Source organism: Hippocampus bargibanti, linkage group LG07 (assembly GCF_051943395.1).
Source record: "Hippocampus bargibanti isolate YZ-2025 linkage group LG07, ASM5194339v1, whole genome shotgun sequence".
Classification (NCBI taxonomy): domain Eukaryota; kingdom Metazoa; phylum Chordata; class Actinopteri; order Syngnathiformes; family Syngnathidae; genus Hippocampus; species Hippocampus bargibanti.
Window position 1 is genome coordinate 12504518 of NC_142740.1, and position 15682 is coordinate 12520199.

The 15682-nt window shown below is 39.8% G+C and overlaps 1 protein-coding gene across 1 annotated transcript in view; it reads left to right on the forward strand.

Moving 5' to 3' along the window:
* The window catches only part of cachd1 (cache domain containing 1), a 102208-nt gene that overhangs the window by 51979 nt on the left and 34547 nt on the right, over positions 1–15682 (forward strand). Inside the window, exons 4-8 of the mRNA XM_089000907.1 lie at positions 7735–7841; positions 11283–11409; positions 14184–14328; positions 14858–15074; positions 15161–15310. Of these exons, the coding sequence (XP_088857033.1) occupies positions 7735–7841; positions 11283–11409; positions 14184–14328; positions 14858–15074; positions 15161–15310 (746 nt within the window). The remainder of the gene's footprint in view (positions 1–7734; positions 7842–11282; positions 11410–14183; positions 14329–14857; positions 15075–15160; positions 15311–15682) is intronic.

Consider the following 15682-nt stretch of genomic DNA (forward strand, 5'->3'; position numbering starts at 1 on the left):
GTTTAGAATTGGTGCCTTGAATTTAGTTTGTCTGTAAAATGACATGCTTTATATTACTTCCAACTTCAACATAATTTATAATTGTCCGGCCATTTCATATGCCAGTGGGCTTGGACAACGTACCATACTGTATCCATTGCTTTTACCAGCTACAACCATGTTTTTTTTCTTTTAACTAGAACATTTTGATCGGACGTGATATACTCCAGGCAAGATATTTCTGACTTACCTGTCTTAAATGGAACATGCAAACCGGTGACATCAAAGTCTTCATTGTGGTGTTCAGAGTCGATATGTGCGAGGACATTTAAACTTGAAGGAAAATGGTGGGCTGTTTGTTGATAAGTTCAAGTTTGTTGGTACGCATGTACAAGGGACAAAGTAATGAACCCAATTTATTTTTTAACCTCCCCATAATTGAACACATTTGCAGAAACTTTTAAAATGTGTTTAAATGATATGCCGTGAAATTATATTGCATTAAAAAAAATCTTATTTTAAGAGGTCAAGCTCATTTCCAGGCTTGTGTCTCTTTGACTGCCTCACGTATATAGCGTTTCTTTACAATTGCACATTGCCAAAAACTTGTCTCACACGTGTCTATTTTGAAACATTTATTTGAGAAGATAAACAGAAAAGACTTTCTGGGGTCTATATACGTTTTTAGAATTGGTAGCACTAATACGACAGGTCATTCACCCCCACAGGCACAATGAAGAAACACTGTTGACAGTCACTTATTCCAGTGGCCTGAAATGAAATTGAACTGAAGCTAAACACGGGGGCTGCTTTCACATATAATCTGCAGTGGTGCAGCTGTTTCTGTCTTTCATCCCTCTCACTCTACATTTCTGTCGACTTTCTTTCATCCCTTTCACTCTCCATTTCTGTCTACTTCCCTTGACACGCCGTAAGCAGGTTTTACGCTCTGATTGTTTGCTTTTACGATGCAAACTTAACTTGCTCCAAGGTCATCTCACTCCTGTAGAGGGAAGGCCATCTGGCTCAAGACCAACTGGCCATCTGAAGCCAAAGCATGCTTTTCAACTATTGGATATACTGCACATACATTCCCTATAGACAAGAGTTTACATTTATGTCACTACATGTTGATATACAGCCAGGCTGAAAAAAATAATGGGAGTAAATGGAGGATTGTCTGGCTTGGAATCATATGGAAACTAGGCTAGTGGGGTGGAGAAAGTAGGAAGAAATAGGTTTTGATCGGTCCCTAAACTTCAAAGCAACTTCCTTTGGGGAGTAAAAAGGCACTTTCATTTTTGCTTACTTGGGCAAGATTGTGATACAGTGGGACCTTGGCTTACAAACTTAATTGGTTCCCAGACAGAGTGTGTAAGGCGAAAAGTGTGTATCCTGAAAATTAATTTCCCGTAGGAAACCATTAAAATGAGAATAATCCGTTCCCTGGTCTCCATAAAACATAATTTTCTACTTTCTAATTTTCTAAACCTTAAAACTACACAAAATATACCTTATTTTATGTATAACAAATGTGCTACAGTATTATGATTAAAGAAATAAACTGTAATGTACAATAAAGTCATTTTATTTACCTTTGTGATGGTCGTTAATGGCTTGATGGAATGGAGTGTCCGGTTTCCTCAGCATTAAACACTTGATGAGGAACATAGGCTTCTTTCACCATCTTGAGGAATGATCCCTTGTAGGTGCTTTCTCTGTGATAATTGTATCGAGTTCTTCATCAATTGTGATCTGTTTAGCTGGGTTGATAACTTTTTGCATCTGCAAAAAGTTGCAAGTGTACAGATGACTTGTGCGGGTTATTTGTGGAGCCTGATTGATGGGATATTTTAACTGTTTTCTATCATTTTTCTCACTATTCTCACACTCTTGTTTTTTTTTTGTTTGAAGCTCTGTCATCTCCCTTTCGTGTGTGTGTTTTCTCACTCTCTCTCTGTCTGCCTGTCTCTATAATGTTTAAACCCCCCTACCCCCCACTGCTGGGTTCTTGACCAGTCACGTGGTTTTAACCGAAGACGCCATTTTGTTTTTTGGAGAACGCCATTTTGTTTTTGGCCGCACTCTCTCTCTCTGACTGTAACCCCATCCCTCACTGCTGCGTTCTTGACCAATCATGTGGCTTTAACCGAAGACTGGGGGCGGGGAATAGAGGACAAAAACAGAGGCCATCATTTTCTTGTTTGGAGAACGGGCTCGTTCGCGAACGACACATCGTTCATTGTGGTAGCTCCGTGTGTATCCCGAAAAATAGTTCGTATGCCAAGGTAAAATTTTCATAAATGTAACGTTCGTAAACCGAAAAGTTCAAGGGGTTCGTAAACCGAGGTCTCACTGTGCATGAGATATTGTGTATGCACTCATTTCCTAAGTTTTGCACATCAGCGCAGCCTGCTCATTTAAACAATGCATTTTGGGGGTGGAAAGTGGGGCATGCAGATAAATTTCACAATGCTATGATGAGATAAATAATGATTTTAATAGCGACTAACACTGCAGAACAATTTGTTAAAAAAATGTTGAATAAAATAAATTATCTACTTTTCCCTCCACAGGTTCCCCTCCAAATAAGCAAAATTGCACCGATTCACTCTCGTAACACTCGACTCGTCTACAGCTATTTGACATGTTATTTGTGTCACCACAGTGGGGTGTTTGCAGCTTCCAATAGGTCCGTACCATCAATATCTGCAAACTGAAGGGTAACTTACTGGCTTTTTTTTGGTAACCTTGAATCGATCGGCATACTGTTGTTGACTTCTAAGGTAACAAGCAGCAGGTGCATAGGGGCGGAGGAAGTCGGAGAGGCAAGGTGGGTCAGGACGTTTAAAGATAAACAAATAATCCGATCTTGAAAAAAACCTCTAAAATGTTTCGGGAGTCAGTCAATGGATGCCACAGTAGGAGTTTATGTGCCGCACGTTTTGAATACCAGTGAAGAGGTGAGCAGGATAATGCTGAACCAACTGGAGATTCTAAATGGAGGATTGGCTGACTCCAAAGTAAAATGTGGTAATCTAGCCAGGATGTTGTGACAAATGCATGAATGACTTTTTTAATGTGCTCTTGTGAAAGAAGAGGCTTGACTTAACCCAGCTGAGAAAGAAGATGAAAGAAACCCAAAATTAAAAACCGCACCAACATGCCCATCCAATTTAAAATCACTGTCCAGTTTAAGACCCAAATTTGAGTCTGTTGCCTTACAGTGAGGAGCCTGAAGGTCAAATTCCACAGAATAAGAGTCACAAGGGACACTAGGACCCAACACCATCTCTTCTTACTTGTTTTCATTAAAATTAATTAATTATTGTACCATCAAGGTCTTGATTTCTTCCACGCAGGATGAAAGTGGCCCCAATGAGAAAGCATCCTTTTTGCTCAGTGGGACAGTGATCTTCCATTCATCCACATAGCAGTGGAAGCAAATACAGTACCTTGTTTCCATGCATAGCACTTATTATCCAACCATTTCTGCATGGATAAAGCATGCTATTCAATTTTGAAAGTAATGCTAAAATATAGCCAAACCAAAGCTAAGGGGTTATTTATAGAGCTCGTTTCTTACACATGGTAACTCAATGGGCTTCACATACTGTAATTACCAAACTGCATTGAAAGGAAAATATATGACAATCAAAGGCAAAATAATTGAATGCATATAAAAGTCGAGTGAAGAAACAAAAGGTTGGTTACTCATAGCGCTGAAAGAACATACACCACCAGATTTTGGACACATTGATAAAATTGTACTAATAAAAAAATAAAATATAAAAGAAAAAAAACCTAAAATACAAAATTGTAAATGGAGCTGCATTTTTGTAATTTATTGAAGAAAAATATTTTCATTGAATACTGCATGTATTATCATGCATTGCAGCAGTTTCCAGAAATCTCCGCATCCTGTGGGTCTGCCACTGCCTTGCTTTGAAGGATGAAAAATTCGTACTCATTTTGACTTGAGCTTTGGCGCAACAGCATGCCACTTCAATATGAATGTAGTCCGAGGGATTTTATATGTTCCGCTCTGTGGGTGCAGTTTAATCTAATCTATTATCCAAACATTGGAGGAAAGGTAACAGCCGAATATGATTGTAACATTCTGTCTCTAGTGCCATGCAGAAACATCATTTGTTTTGTGAGAAGATTCTTTTTGAAAACGTGACACCTTGCTGTGATCTTTTTTTGTCCCCCAAAAAGAGAGTCAGTCTGAATACTTAAAAGAAACGCACCGTCTATTCATTCACTGGTGTTCACTATTGTGTACTTCTTAAAGGACAACCGACGTCACTTTTTTGTTTTCTAACTGACATCAGAATAACGTTTTATAGCATCTAAAACACCCAAAACACGCAGTATGATATTTTTATTCAAATGCAAAACACCAATAAAAATGACTTAGTGTCCAAAATCTGCAAAAAAATTTCGCTGCGAATTGGGCATTTTCAGAAAGTACCGCCCCCAGTTCGTGACGTCACGCCAAGACGTCTTGCGTTGCTGGAGAATCAAAACAATGGCTTCAGATTCGGAGAATATGCTTTCTTGTTACACATCCAGTTATGAATATGATTCAAATAGTTCTGAAGAGGAAAGCATACATGTTTGCAATCGATTAAAGAATTTATTCCGTGCCATCTTGAGGCAACATTGAGGGGAAATGTCTCACCCGAAAAGAGGCAGAAAATGGCCACCGAGCTCCTGTGAGGAATGAATCAGCCCATTTCCACAGACTGATAAATTCATTACATGGAGCTTGGACGCCCTCTTCTGGCTCTTTCTGGTGCAACACGAGGTTTTCAGACCAAACAAGCATTGACGTGATGGAAGGACTGCTACAATGTGTCCTTTTTTTCGGTCAGGGGCGTTCCTTCAGTGACGTCACGTACGAACTCGTCACCAACTCAAAAACGAGAGTCTTAAAACGTAAAATATAGCTATATGCGGTGGAATCTTTGTAAAATACACTCAGTAGAAGTCATTTGAAGCCATTTTACAAATTATGGACACAACTTTTCCGGAGACGTCGGTTGTCCTTTAAGGGTCATACCTAATTAGTGCATTAAGAACATTCCTCCTTTGGGCAGGTACGTAGTAATCAATGCAGGATTTTTCATGAAAATTAGAAATTGCCATGCAGATATTTCATAGCGTTGAACAGCAATTTAATGTAATTAAATTTCATATTTAGCAACGTGTCCTCACATGTTCCAGTGGTCTTGACTGCTGAGGCAAAAATAGATTTTTTTTTTTAAACTTCATTAAGATTCCTGATCAGTATGGAAGCGCCCTCACGGCTCTCTCTCTCTCTCTCTCTCTCTCTCTCTCTCTCTCTCTCTCTCTCTCTCTCTCTCTCTCTCTCTCTCTCTCTCTCTCTCTCTCTCTCTCTCTCTCTCCCTCTCTCTCGCCCCTCGTTACACAGGTTTTGACGTGGAATTCAAAGCAGCTGGAAATGTATTTTTTATCTGGCGCACATTTCGCTGAGCGTCCTGCCCACCACTTCTATGTAAACCGGATTTAAGGAGAATAGTAATGACTTTGGCCTCATGGGACTGTAAATGAGAGAAGTACAAACGTGAGTTGTACATCACAGTACCTGCCAATCAAACTGGGCCAGGCCGAGGTCGTCCAGCAGAGGGAGGCAATAAATGTGCAGATCATGTGTTTCATGTGTTTGTGTTTGCGTGTGTGTCCTAGCGCGCGCGTGTGTGTGTGTGTGTGTGTGTGGGGGGGGGGGGGGGGGGGGGGCGTGCGTATGTGCGTGTGTGTGTGTGTGTGTTGCTGAGTTCGTGGGGAGCGGGGGTTGTGAGTCGGACTGAAGAGATGGAGGGATCAAAGCTTGCAGGCTTGGTGCAGTGCAGAACAGGCTGCTTCTCTGCATAGCTTGTCCTTTGCCAGCCCTTTTTTCCAGAGATATGTGCTGTGGGAAGCATTTTTTAATGTCAACATATACAAATAAAACATGAAAATTATTTGAAACATGCATATTTATTGGAATTTAATGCAGAAGATCAGAATCAGCCCTGTGTGAGGATGGTTTATATGTGCGAGCTGCAATATGGTTCTGTTTTTGTCAGCTCTTTAAAATTTGGGTGTGCATACTGTATGGTCATGGGATGATCTCTGTCTTGCCGAGCGTCAGTACCGCCTTTCGGTCCCCCACAGCCATTTCTTTGGCTCTCTCTGACTTCTTAAGTACATGGAGAAAAGAGAAAAGGCACTATACTCTGTACAGTACATAATGAGTTTTATGTCCCTTTCTGTCCCTGTGTTCAGTTCACTTCGTAGAGTTATTACATTTTGAATCCAATCTACCAATCTAAAACAAACAAACTTCATTGGTTGATCTTTTTAAAAAGAGGCCTTCCTAAAGTAACACAATGTATTCCTTGTATTGGTTCCCTGAAAGTACATTCTTAGAATTAGTGTTTTCTTTGCCGATTTTCAAGACTTGCCAAGGAACAGTTGTTCTGTACTGGTGAGAGGAGAAATTTGCATTTAAAGAGACTTGTTTTGCTGATCAATCTGCACAATGCAAGGAACCTCAAGACTCTGATGTTGAGTTTGTCATTGTAAAAACAGTCTTTCTAAAGAGCCTCCAACCTTCAAGTGTACCTATTGTGGTCAAAAGGAAAAATATATATAGTTTTCAAGAAAAATTTAATCAAAAGTGTTTTTGATGACACATGTTGAATTAAAGCAAGCTTATAATAATGCGTGTAGATATTTCTCGAGACAGCATGACACCCAAGCCATACTTGACTGGGTTCAAGGCGGCATTTTCTTGGTTTCTTCTGACAATTCATTCTCTCAATTTATTTTCAGTCAATACTGACAGCAGCTCCATTAATTAATCCATCACTGTAAATGCCCATTTTGCTTCCTCTGTGTCAGATGAGGCTGGTGATGCAGCACATTGTAAATAATCAGCACCTGCCTCCGAAAAGCGAATAACAGCGTTATGTGGGTCAAGGTTGTATTCTTTCTGTTTAAATAAATAAATAGGCCGATCTATCCAAATCTGGATGCCATGCTCATAGTTATCTTACCAGGTGGATCATGGGATTTATTGGATGAGGAACTACTGAGGAGTTTTCTCATTGCCTGCGTCGCACCGGATACTCCCTCCTCCCCCAACACACACACACAACAGCTTATTCGTGTCACCTAGCAAGGGGGGAAATGTAAAGTAAGTAAAAAGGTATCCGTTTTCAGTGTTTGAATCGACAGGCATCTCACAACGGGCTTTTCTGGCATGCAAGTTCAACTACCTAATTTTGTAAAGAGTACTTTCTTCTGTACACGCCTTATATAGATCTGGAAGCATTGCTTTGTTGGGGAAAACACATTTTGGGCAGTTTTCCATGGAAAATCTTATTCATGAAGAGTCATAAATCCTACTTTAATCAGAGGTCTGGGCAACAGATGAATACAGCTAGAATGAAAAAAACAAAGTCTAACTTTTCACCAGATGTTTTCTTTTTTTTTTTTTACTTAATTCACAACAAACATTTTCCTTCTTACTATTCACACCAATAATGATGTTGAAATCGTAACATGTTCACATTAGAACACAGTCAAGCGTGCATGCGATACCTGAAAGTTGAGTTTTATTGGACATAAAAGTCTGGGAGTAGTAAAGGTGTTGGTGCTGAGAAAGAAGCCAGAGCCACTCTGCCAACAAATGGCTTTGGAACTCTTCCATAAATTCAATGTTTTGCCTGTTTGTGCCTCTTTTAGGTTTGATGGAAATTTTAACACCAATGTGTCCAAGACCATCTGCTGTGACAGACTATCACCCACCGTCAACAGCAGAGCTTTCAACCCTGGAAGAGACCTCAACTCAGGTTTGTTTTGTTGCAAGACCCTTCACATTTTCTTGCACTGACCTATACATGCTTTCTCACAACTTGTCTTTTTTTATTTCAGCATATATGTAAATGACTCAGAAAGAATGATGAGCTGTGTGACAGAGAAAATGTTGTCATATGTTCTATTTGTCATTTGTTGTTTCTACACTTCGTTTGAAAGCCATTAATTTTTCCACCAGACAATTAATAAACTTTCTTGGGTTTTGATGGTTCTCTAACATTGTACTGATCTCGGACAAGTTGTTAAGGTCTGTCCCCTCTTTTGTGTGTGTCCTTTCTTCAATGTGAATTAGCACGAAGCTGGTGATTATTTTTTCCAACAGTGAGTGAAGATATAAGCATGCAGGTTGTTGAGAAGTCGTGTATTCTGCTGGTCTTCGTTGATTTTTACATAAGGCCCTGTTCACTTTGAGTCAACCAAACCTACTCTTTGGGTGCACATTTTGAGGAAAACAAATGTGAAACCTGCCATCCAGCTGGCATGTTTGAAATTCTATCTTTGTTGATCCCATGTTGGTCATGTTATTTAAAGATGAAAAGCACATTTCATTTCATTCAATTCATTTAAAGTTGATCCATTCGACGCTGACCGCACTGAAGTTGTATGCCTCGCATAATCAGCCACGACAGTGGTTCAACCCTTCCAACCGTTGTGACATTACAAACGTTGCTTGAGAAGTTTGTCTTGTCGATTGGACAGCTCATTTTAGGATTCCGTTTAGTGCAATAAGGTGATAAAACGTGTGATCAATTAATTTGGGTTTGTAATTAATTGATGGAATTAATTTACACTGTATTTTGGACCTTAAAATTACTGCGAAACTCCCCCATTTTCATTTTAAACATAACATAAAAGGAGCCAATCAATGTCCACTTGAGGCTGTAACTGACAGTTGTTTCCACACCCTCAACAACTCGAACACAAGAGGCCAACACATCAAAATGTATATGCCTATTCGGAAAAAAAAAACAACCCACCAACCGAAACAATAAAGGCATAGATTAAAAAAAAGCAGACTCACATGACAAAAAAGCATAAACATGTCTGCAATTAATTAATTGCAATTAACACGATTTTTGACCCATCTAATTCCATTGTAGTTACACAAGGTGTTAATGGTGGGGTAACTTGGTACCATACAAAATTCATTAGTCGAGAGGCTGTGGAGGTTGTACTCTGTAGTTCCCAATTTTGGTTCCATTTGAATCTGTTGCTCCTCTGCTTCATCGTTTCAGATTTTACATCTCTCCTGAACAATGAGTTTTTGCAGCAACACTCCATGTCAAATAGCAGTGGTTTGTACCAAACTGTCTTGTGCTGCAGCAATCATCATAAAACAAAGGAGGATTTTCACGGAAAATGTGACAAAATCTGATGTTATTGTCAATGAATTTGTATGGTACCAAATTCATTCATATTCCAAAGATATGACTGTCACTCATCTATGCAAATCGCAACAATTTCTTTAAGTTTTGATTTTTAATAATATATAGTAGTTGCGGAATGACACAATGGAGTCATTTTTGCTGGCAAAGATTGCAAATTAAATGGAATACAAGAAAGAAAAACTGAAAACTAGTCTGTCCTCCTGTGTGTCTGGAATGTTGCCTTGTGGCATTTTAATGAGGTCCCAAAACTTTCTCTAAATGTGACACCTCTCTCTCTTCCTGCTCTGTGTGAAAGGTTGTGTTATGTTTCTCCAAGCGGCAAAGAAGTGGCTGGCTTTGTGATGGGATCTCTGCGTGGAGAATGATGACTGTGTGACCTACTAAAATTCAGTTAGTGTTGAACAAATGCTATTAACTTCTTTGGTTGGAGTTAATACTGTTGTCTCATCTTAGCCTGCACTTTGCAGTGACATGTGCACAGATCCAAATGTGGAAAATCATCTTTCGAGGCCAAGCGTGTTAAAAGTACTAAAGAAATATGTCTCTAGTTGAGTATTGCTAGAAAAAGCACCTTGTTTGATGTAACGCATAGGCTACTTTAAGTAAGGAGTTGTTCTGCAACGAAAAGATGCCTTTATGGTGGTACCGTCAAACAATGACAGCTGTGCAGAGAGCAATGGAATGCAGAGGTCCCCAAACTTTAGGGCCACGGGTCATTCGGTAACAGGCCGCACAAAAATAATAAATAACGTACATTATTTCAGTTCAATGTATTTTGAAATATATTTTAATCTGTAAACATCAGTCTACAGATGCAGGTTAAGGTGTGTTTCGGTTATGTGATTGTTTACAGCTAAATGACGAGTGCACGATTAAAAAAAAAACTCACTGACTAAACGTTAAAATAATAAACAGTAATTCTTTTGACTTTCCTTCTGCTGTACAGGCGTTCAGCCGTACCAAAATGAAGGCATTTATATTGATGAATAACCCTTAGAGCTCATCATTGACCTTGATTCACAAATGTGAAAGTGAAGAACATTTTGTCAAAAATTCTTAGTTTATAATAATAATAATAATAATAATAATTCATTTCATTTATAAGCGCCTTTCAAAACTCTCAACGACACTTTACTGTCGATATTTTTCTGCGGGTGAGCAGCGGCGGCCACACACGCCAGCGCTCACTCAACCCGGAAGTAACATAACGTAAAAAATAATAAAATAATAATAATAATAATTACATTTATACAGGTAGCATATACAGTAGTTTCAGTTTTTTTTCAAACATTGTTATTTCATAAAGAAAAATATTTTTTATTTTATTATTTTGTTTGCCCCCATGCAAACCTTTGTTGTTGTTTCGCTGTGTTTTGGGGGCATTATCTTGATGTATGATGAAGGTTTAAGATTGCCACAAACTGGCAAAAAAGTGTTGCTCTGAGTTAAAGCGATCCAGGCCACGAGCCTTGATAATTGTCTTTATTTCCAGTGGGTTGCAGAACTTGTGTAGATTGATGAGCCACTTTTTCTCACAGCTAAAGCCTTTCCGCCACTTTGATCGAGACTAATTCTTATCTCATCAGTCGATGAGACATTGTCCCAGATTTTTTTTCCTCATCTGTGTTTTTTGTGGCAAATTCAAACCCAGCTTTCCCATTCTTCTTGTTCAATCTGTTAGTTTATCATCTTTGCTCTCCATATTTATGACCTTCACTTTCTAATTTATGGGTCACCAAAGGGCTCATTTAGTTATCTTTTTACCCCTTTCAATTTACAAATGTTCTCAATCTTTGAACATATTTTTGCTTCCTTATCTAACCCATTAGCCCAAACTTGCTGATAAGTCACACGTTCTCTGTGCTTACCATTAAATACCCATTAAATCGAGCAATAAATGTATTTCTTTACCCACTTCAGAAGGTAAATCAGTTCACAATTCTCCCATCACGAGATGTATGCATGCAATTTTGAAGTGACACCAGACATCATCAGTGCCATAATTCTTCCTGTTGTCTCACTCGTTAGTTTTGGCAGACAATCTGAAATCCAACCCAGGGATCAAGTGGCAATACTTCAGCTCAGAGGAGGGCATCTTCACTGTGTTCCCAGCCCACAAGTTCCACTGCAAAGGAAGTTATGAACACCGCAGCAGGTAGAACACGAACTTCGTTAACTGTCCCCTCTCTCCCTTTTGTAACATTTATTAGAATCTCTTCTATGCCGTCATCTTCTTCTTCATTTTCTGACGTATCTATCCTTTTGCCATTTAAACCCTTTCATGCACCTTATAACCAGATAACACTATTGGCTGTCCATGGTTGTAATCGATGTCCCTGAAAGGGTTACCTCATCAGAGTCTTCCTCACCCTCTGCAATCTGCTACCGCCTCTCCTCCTCATCCGCATCCACAGCCTTCCTCTTTTTTAGAACCCTCGATTACCCACCCTGTTACCCTCAGTCCTGGCAGTTCACCCTCTACCACAGTCGTTTGCATTGCTGCTTCTGTGCCACCTTGCATGCTGCTCTTCCTTACCCTATTCCTCATTTCTCAGCCAGTCGCTGTGGGGGGCCCAGGCGGCATGTTGGCAGCATGCTCCTTGACCACATATAGCAACGACAGGAACGTGACTGGGTACCATTGAGGCTCAGTGGAATTTCACACCTCCACCGTTGTGGTTTTTATTTACCTACCACTGAAAGACATCTCTTCCAATTGCTTCCTTTACCTTTATATGTATTTTTCGCACCTCCTCGGGATAAAAGATGCTTTGACAGTTTTCACTCTTTTGTTTTTGCTTGGGCTAGTAAACCTGCATGTATCCACAAGTGCGATTGGGTTCCTTTCCTTGCTTTGTGTGTGAATGAGGCATTGTGAGGACAATTCTCCACCTCTACACCCAATGTTTTTGTCTGTAGACCACACACACTAAAGCTAACCCCCTCAATCCTGTGATCTCCCCTGTATTACTCCCCTGTACTCAGCTGTTATGTGCACACTAACCTACCCATAGCAACGCACTAAATGAAATGATAGAATTAATATAACAGAAATATAATTTAAGATAATAAAAATTGAAAGTAGAACAGTTTTGGTTCTAAGCACTGTGATTGTACAAGCATGAGGGCTGCTTGCTATTGGAGTAATGCCATACAAGAAGGCTACCATTACACTTAAAGGACAACCAACGCCTCCGGACAAGTTGTGTCCATAATTTGTAAAATCACTTCAAATGACTTCTACTGAGCATATTTTACAAATATTGCACCGCATATAGCTATATTTTACGTTTTAAGACACGCACTGAATATTCCGGAAGTCTTTCTTTTGAGTTGTTGACGATACCTACAGTGATGTCACATCTCGAACGCCCCTGACCGAGAAAGCGACACACAATGCATTTTGGGTACTTTGTTTGGTCTGAAAAGTTCGTGTTAATCCGTGTTGATGGCGAAATTAGCAGGAAAACACATATGACGCGATGGTGAATTGTTGTGTGTTGCACCAAGACTACTATTTGATACGAGCTGACACAAATTCCCAGCTTGTCTGCTGGGAATTTTCCCATTTCCAACGGAGCTCGGACGCCATCTTGTGCATTTTCTGGGATGCTGCATTGGAGTCCAGACGCCTCAAAATGACACGGAATGACTTCTTTAATAGATTGCAAACATTTAAGCTTTCCTCTTCAGAACTATTTGAATCATATTCATAACTGGATGAGTAACAAGAAAGCATATTCTCCGAATCTGAAGCCATTGTTTTGATTCTCGAGCAAGGCAAGACGTATTGGCGTGATGTCACGAACAAGGGGGCGGGACCTTCTGAAACTGAAACTTTCTGAGGTCATCACAATTTTAGTCATTTTTATTGGTGTTTTTCATTTGACAAAAAATATCACCCTGCGTGTTTTGGGTATTTTAGATGCTATAAAACGTTTTTCTGATGTCATTTAAGAAACAAAAAAATGGTGTCGGTTGTCCTTTAACTGTTTTTTGTTTTTGTGTTTAAGTGACCCAAGTTGCCTTACAGGACAACAGACGTCTCCGAACAAGTTGTGTCCATAATTTGTAAAATGGCTTCAAATGACTTCTACTGAGTGTATTTTACAAAGATTCCACCGCATATAGCTATATTTCATGTTTTAAGACTAGTGCTGTTCCGGAAGTCTTGTTTTTGAGTTGGTGACGAGTTGGTGACGAGTCCTCACCCTACGTCACTGAAGGAACGCCCCTCAGCGAGAAAGGACATACCATCACCTCAATGCATTTCGCAATACTTGGTTTGGTCTGAAAACTTCGTGTTGATCCATGTTGATGGCGAAATTAGAAGGAAAACACATAAATAACATGAATTTGATATTCACTGACAAAAAATGTAAGGAATTAATCAGCCCGTTTCCACGGAGCTTTGTCGCCCTCTTCTGCCTCTTTTCGGTGCTACATCCCCCCCCCCCCCTAGAGACACACATTCGGTGCTACATTTCCCCCCTCAAAATGACACGGAATAAATTCTTTAATCGATTGCAAACATGTATGCGTTCCTCTTCATAACTATTTGAATCATATTCATAACTGGATGAGTAACAAGAAAGCATATACTCCGAATCTGAAGCCATTGTTTTGATTCTCGAGCAAGGCAAGACGTCTTGCCGTGACACCACGAACATGGGGGTGGGACCTTCTGAAACTGGCCACTTCCGGTTTCAAATTGAAGTACTTTTTAAAAACTTTAATTCATTTTTATTGGTGTTTTGCATTTGACTGAAAATATCAGCCTGCGTGTTTTGGGTATTTTAGATGCTATAAAACGTTTTTCTGATGTCAGTTAGGAAACAAAAAAGTGACGTCGGTTGTCCTTGTGGAATCACTTAGAAGAGAATTTGGATATTAATATGTCTTGTTGGTGTTTGTGTGTATTTTCCACAGGCCTGTTTATGTTTCTGCAGTGCGTCCCCAGTCTAAACATATTGTTGTAATGGTGGATCACGGGGCATCCGTTACTGAAACACAACTTCAAATTGCCAGAGACTCAGCACTGGTTATTCTTTATGCAATTGATGAACATGACAAGGTACACGAAATCATCCTTTCTTAACTCATTCACTGCCATTCACAAATTTATTCGGGAATTGAAAATACAACATAGAGCCTTAATCCCAAATGTGTTCGGGTTTTGTTTTTTCTTCTTTGGGTGCCGATAAAGCGCTGGCCATGGCCTTGTGGCAGCATTTCTATTTTTCATTGTTAGCGCTTTTTTTCCAGCTTCAATTGTTGCTATAGAGCTATATAAACCAATATGTCTGTATTGCATTGTATTTTGGACAGCTGCCCTCATTTCAAGCTCATATGACCCCAGGCCCCCTCATTTAGGAATTAAGTATTTTTTTCTGATGAAAGACAATAGTCTAAGGTTTTTTTACGCTGCATTGGATGATTATGTAGTCCTAAATCTCAATATTCTGTGGGTCCTGGAATTCGAGTGACAATGACCAAAACCCTGGACTGGACACATTTTTGCACATCTGGCAGTGAATGAGTTAAATGATGGTTGTGTGTTTGCCTTCTCCATCATGTAATATACCATTGTCATTCCTGTCAAGATCACCATTTTGACGGTGGCAGAGACGGTCCGCTCCTGCTCTCTTGACCCGTGCTACAAGAGTTTGCTCTCTCCGGCCACCAGCGAGACAAAGAGGAAGATGAGCACCTTTATCTCCAACATCAAGACCACTGATGGTACCACGCAACATGCAGCGGGCTTTCAAAGGGCTTTCCAGCTACTCAGAAACACCAGCAGCCTTAGCAAGCAGAGTTCCAGTAAGGGAGTGGTGGATGCATATGGTGATGCTATCACTTCGCAAACAACCTTCTTGTCTGACATTTTTGTTTTTGTCCTCTATCAGCCACAGACATGGTTATCATTTACCTGTCGTCTGGGATTACATCTCGAGAGTCGTCAGAGCACGAGAAGAAAGCCACGCTCAGTGTGGTCAAAGAGGAGAACAGACACTTCAACAACTCTGTCATGATCCTCACGTATGCACTCATGAATGGTGAGTTGACCACTTAACAGACCTTTGGAAAACAAACTCAGGTTTTCAAATTACGGTATTATTATGTTCCACATAATGGTAAAGATACCAGAAGGTCTATGACTAGGACATTCCCCGCATTACACCACTATTCTTGCTCCCTTATCTGAACTTCTTCAAGATTTTAGGCCTTATTATGCATGGTTAAAGCACAACCATTTACATTCTTAATAAATCGGAGTGTTCTTTGTAAATCACAATGGTAACTTGACTAAAGTGTACCCCAATATTTCCACGTTATAGGCACTGGCTTCATTGATTTTTGCTTTGTGATGCCATTGACCTCTCAGCGAGCTTCAAATATGTTGTCGCTTGAGCGAAGCGGAAAAAAGA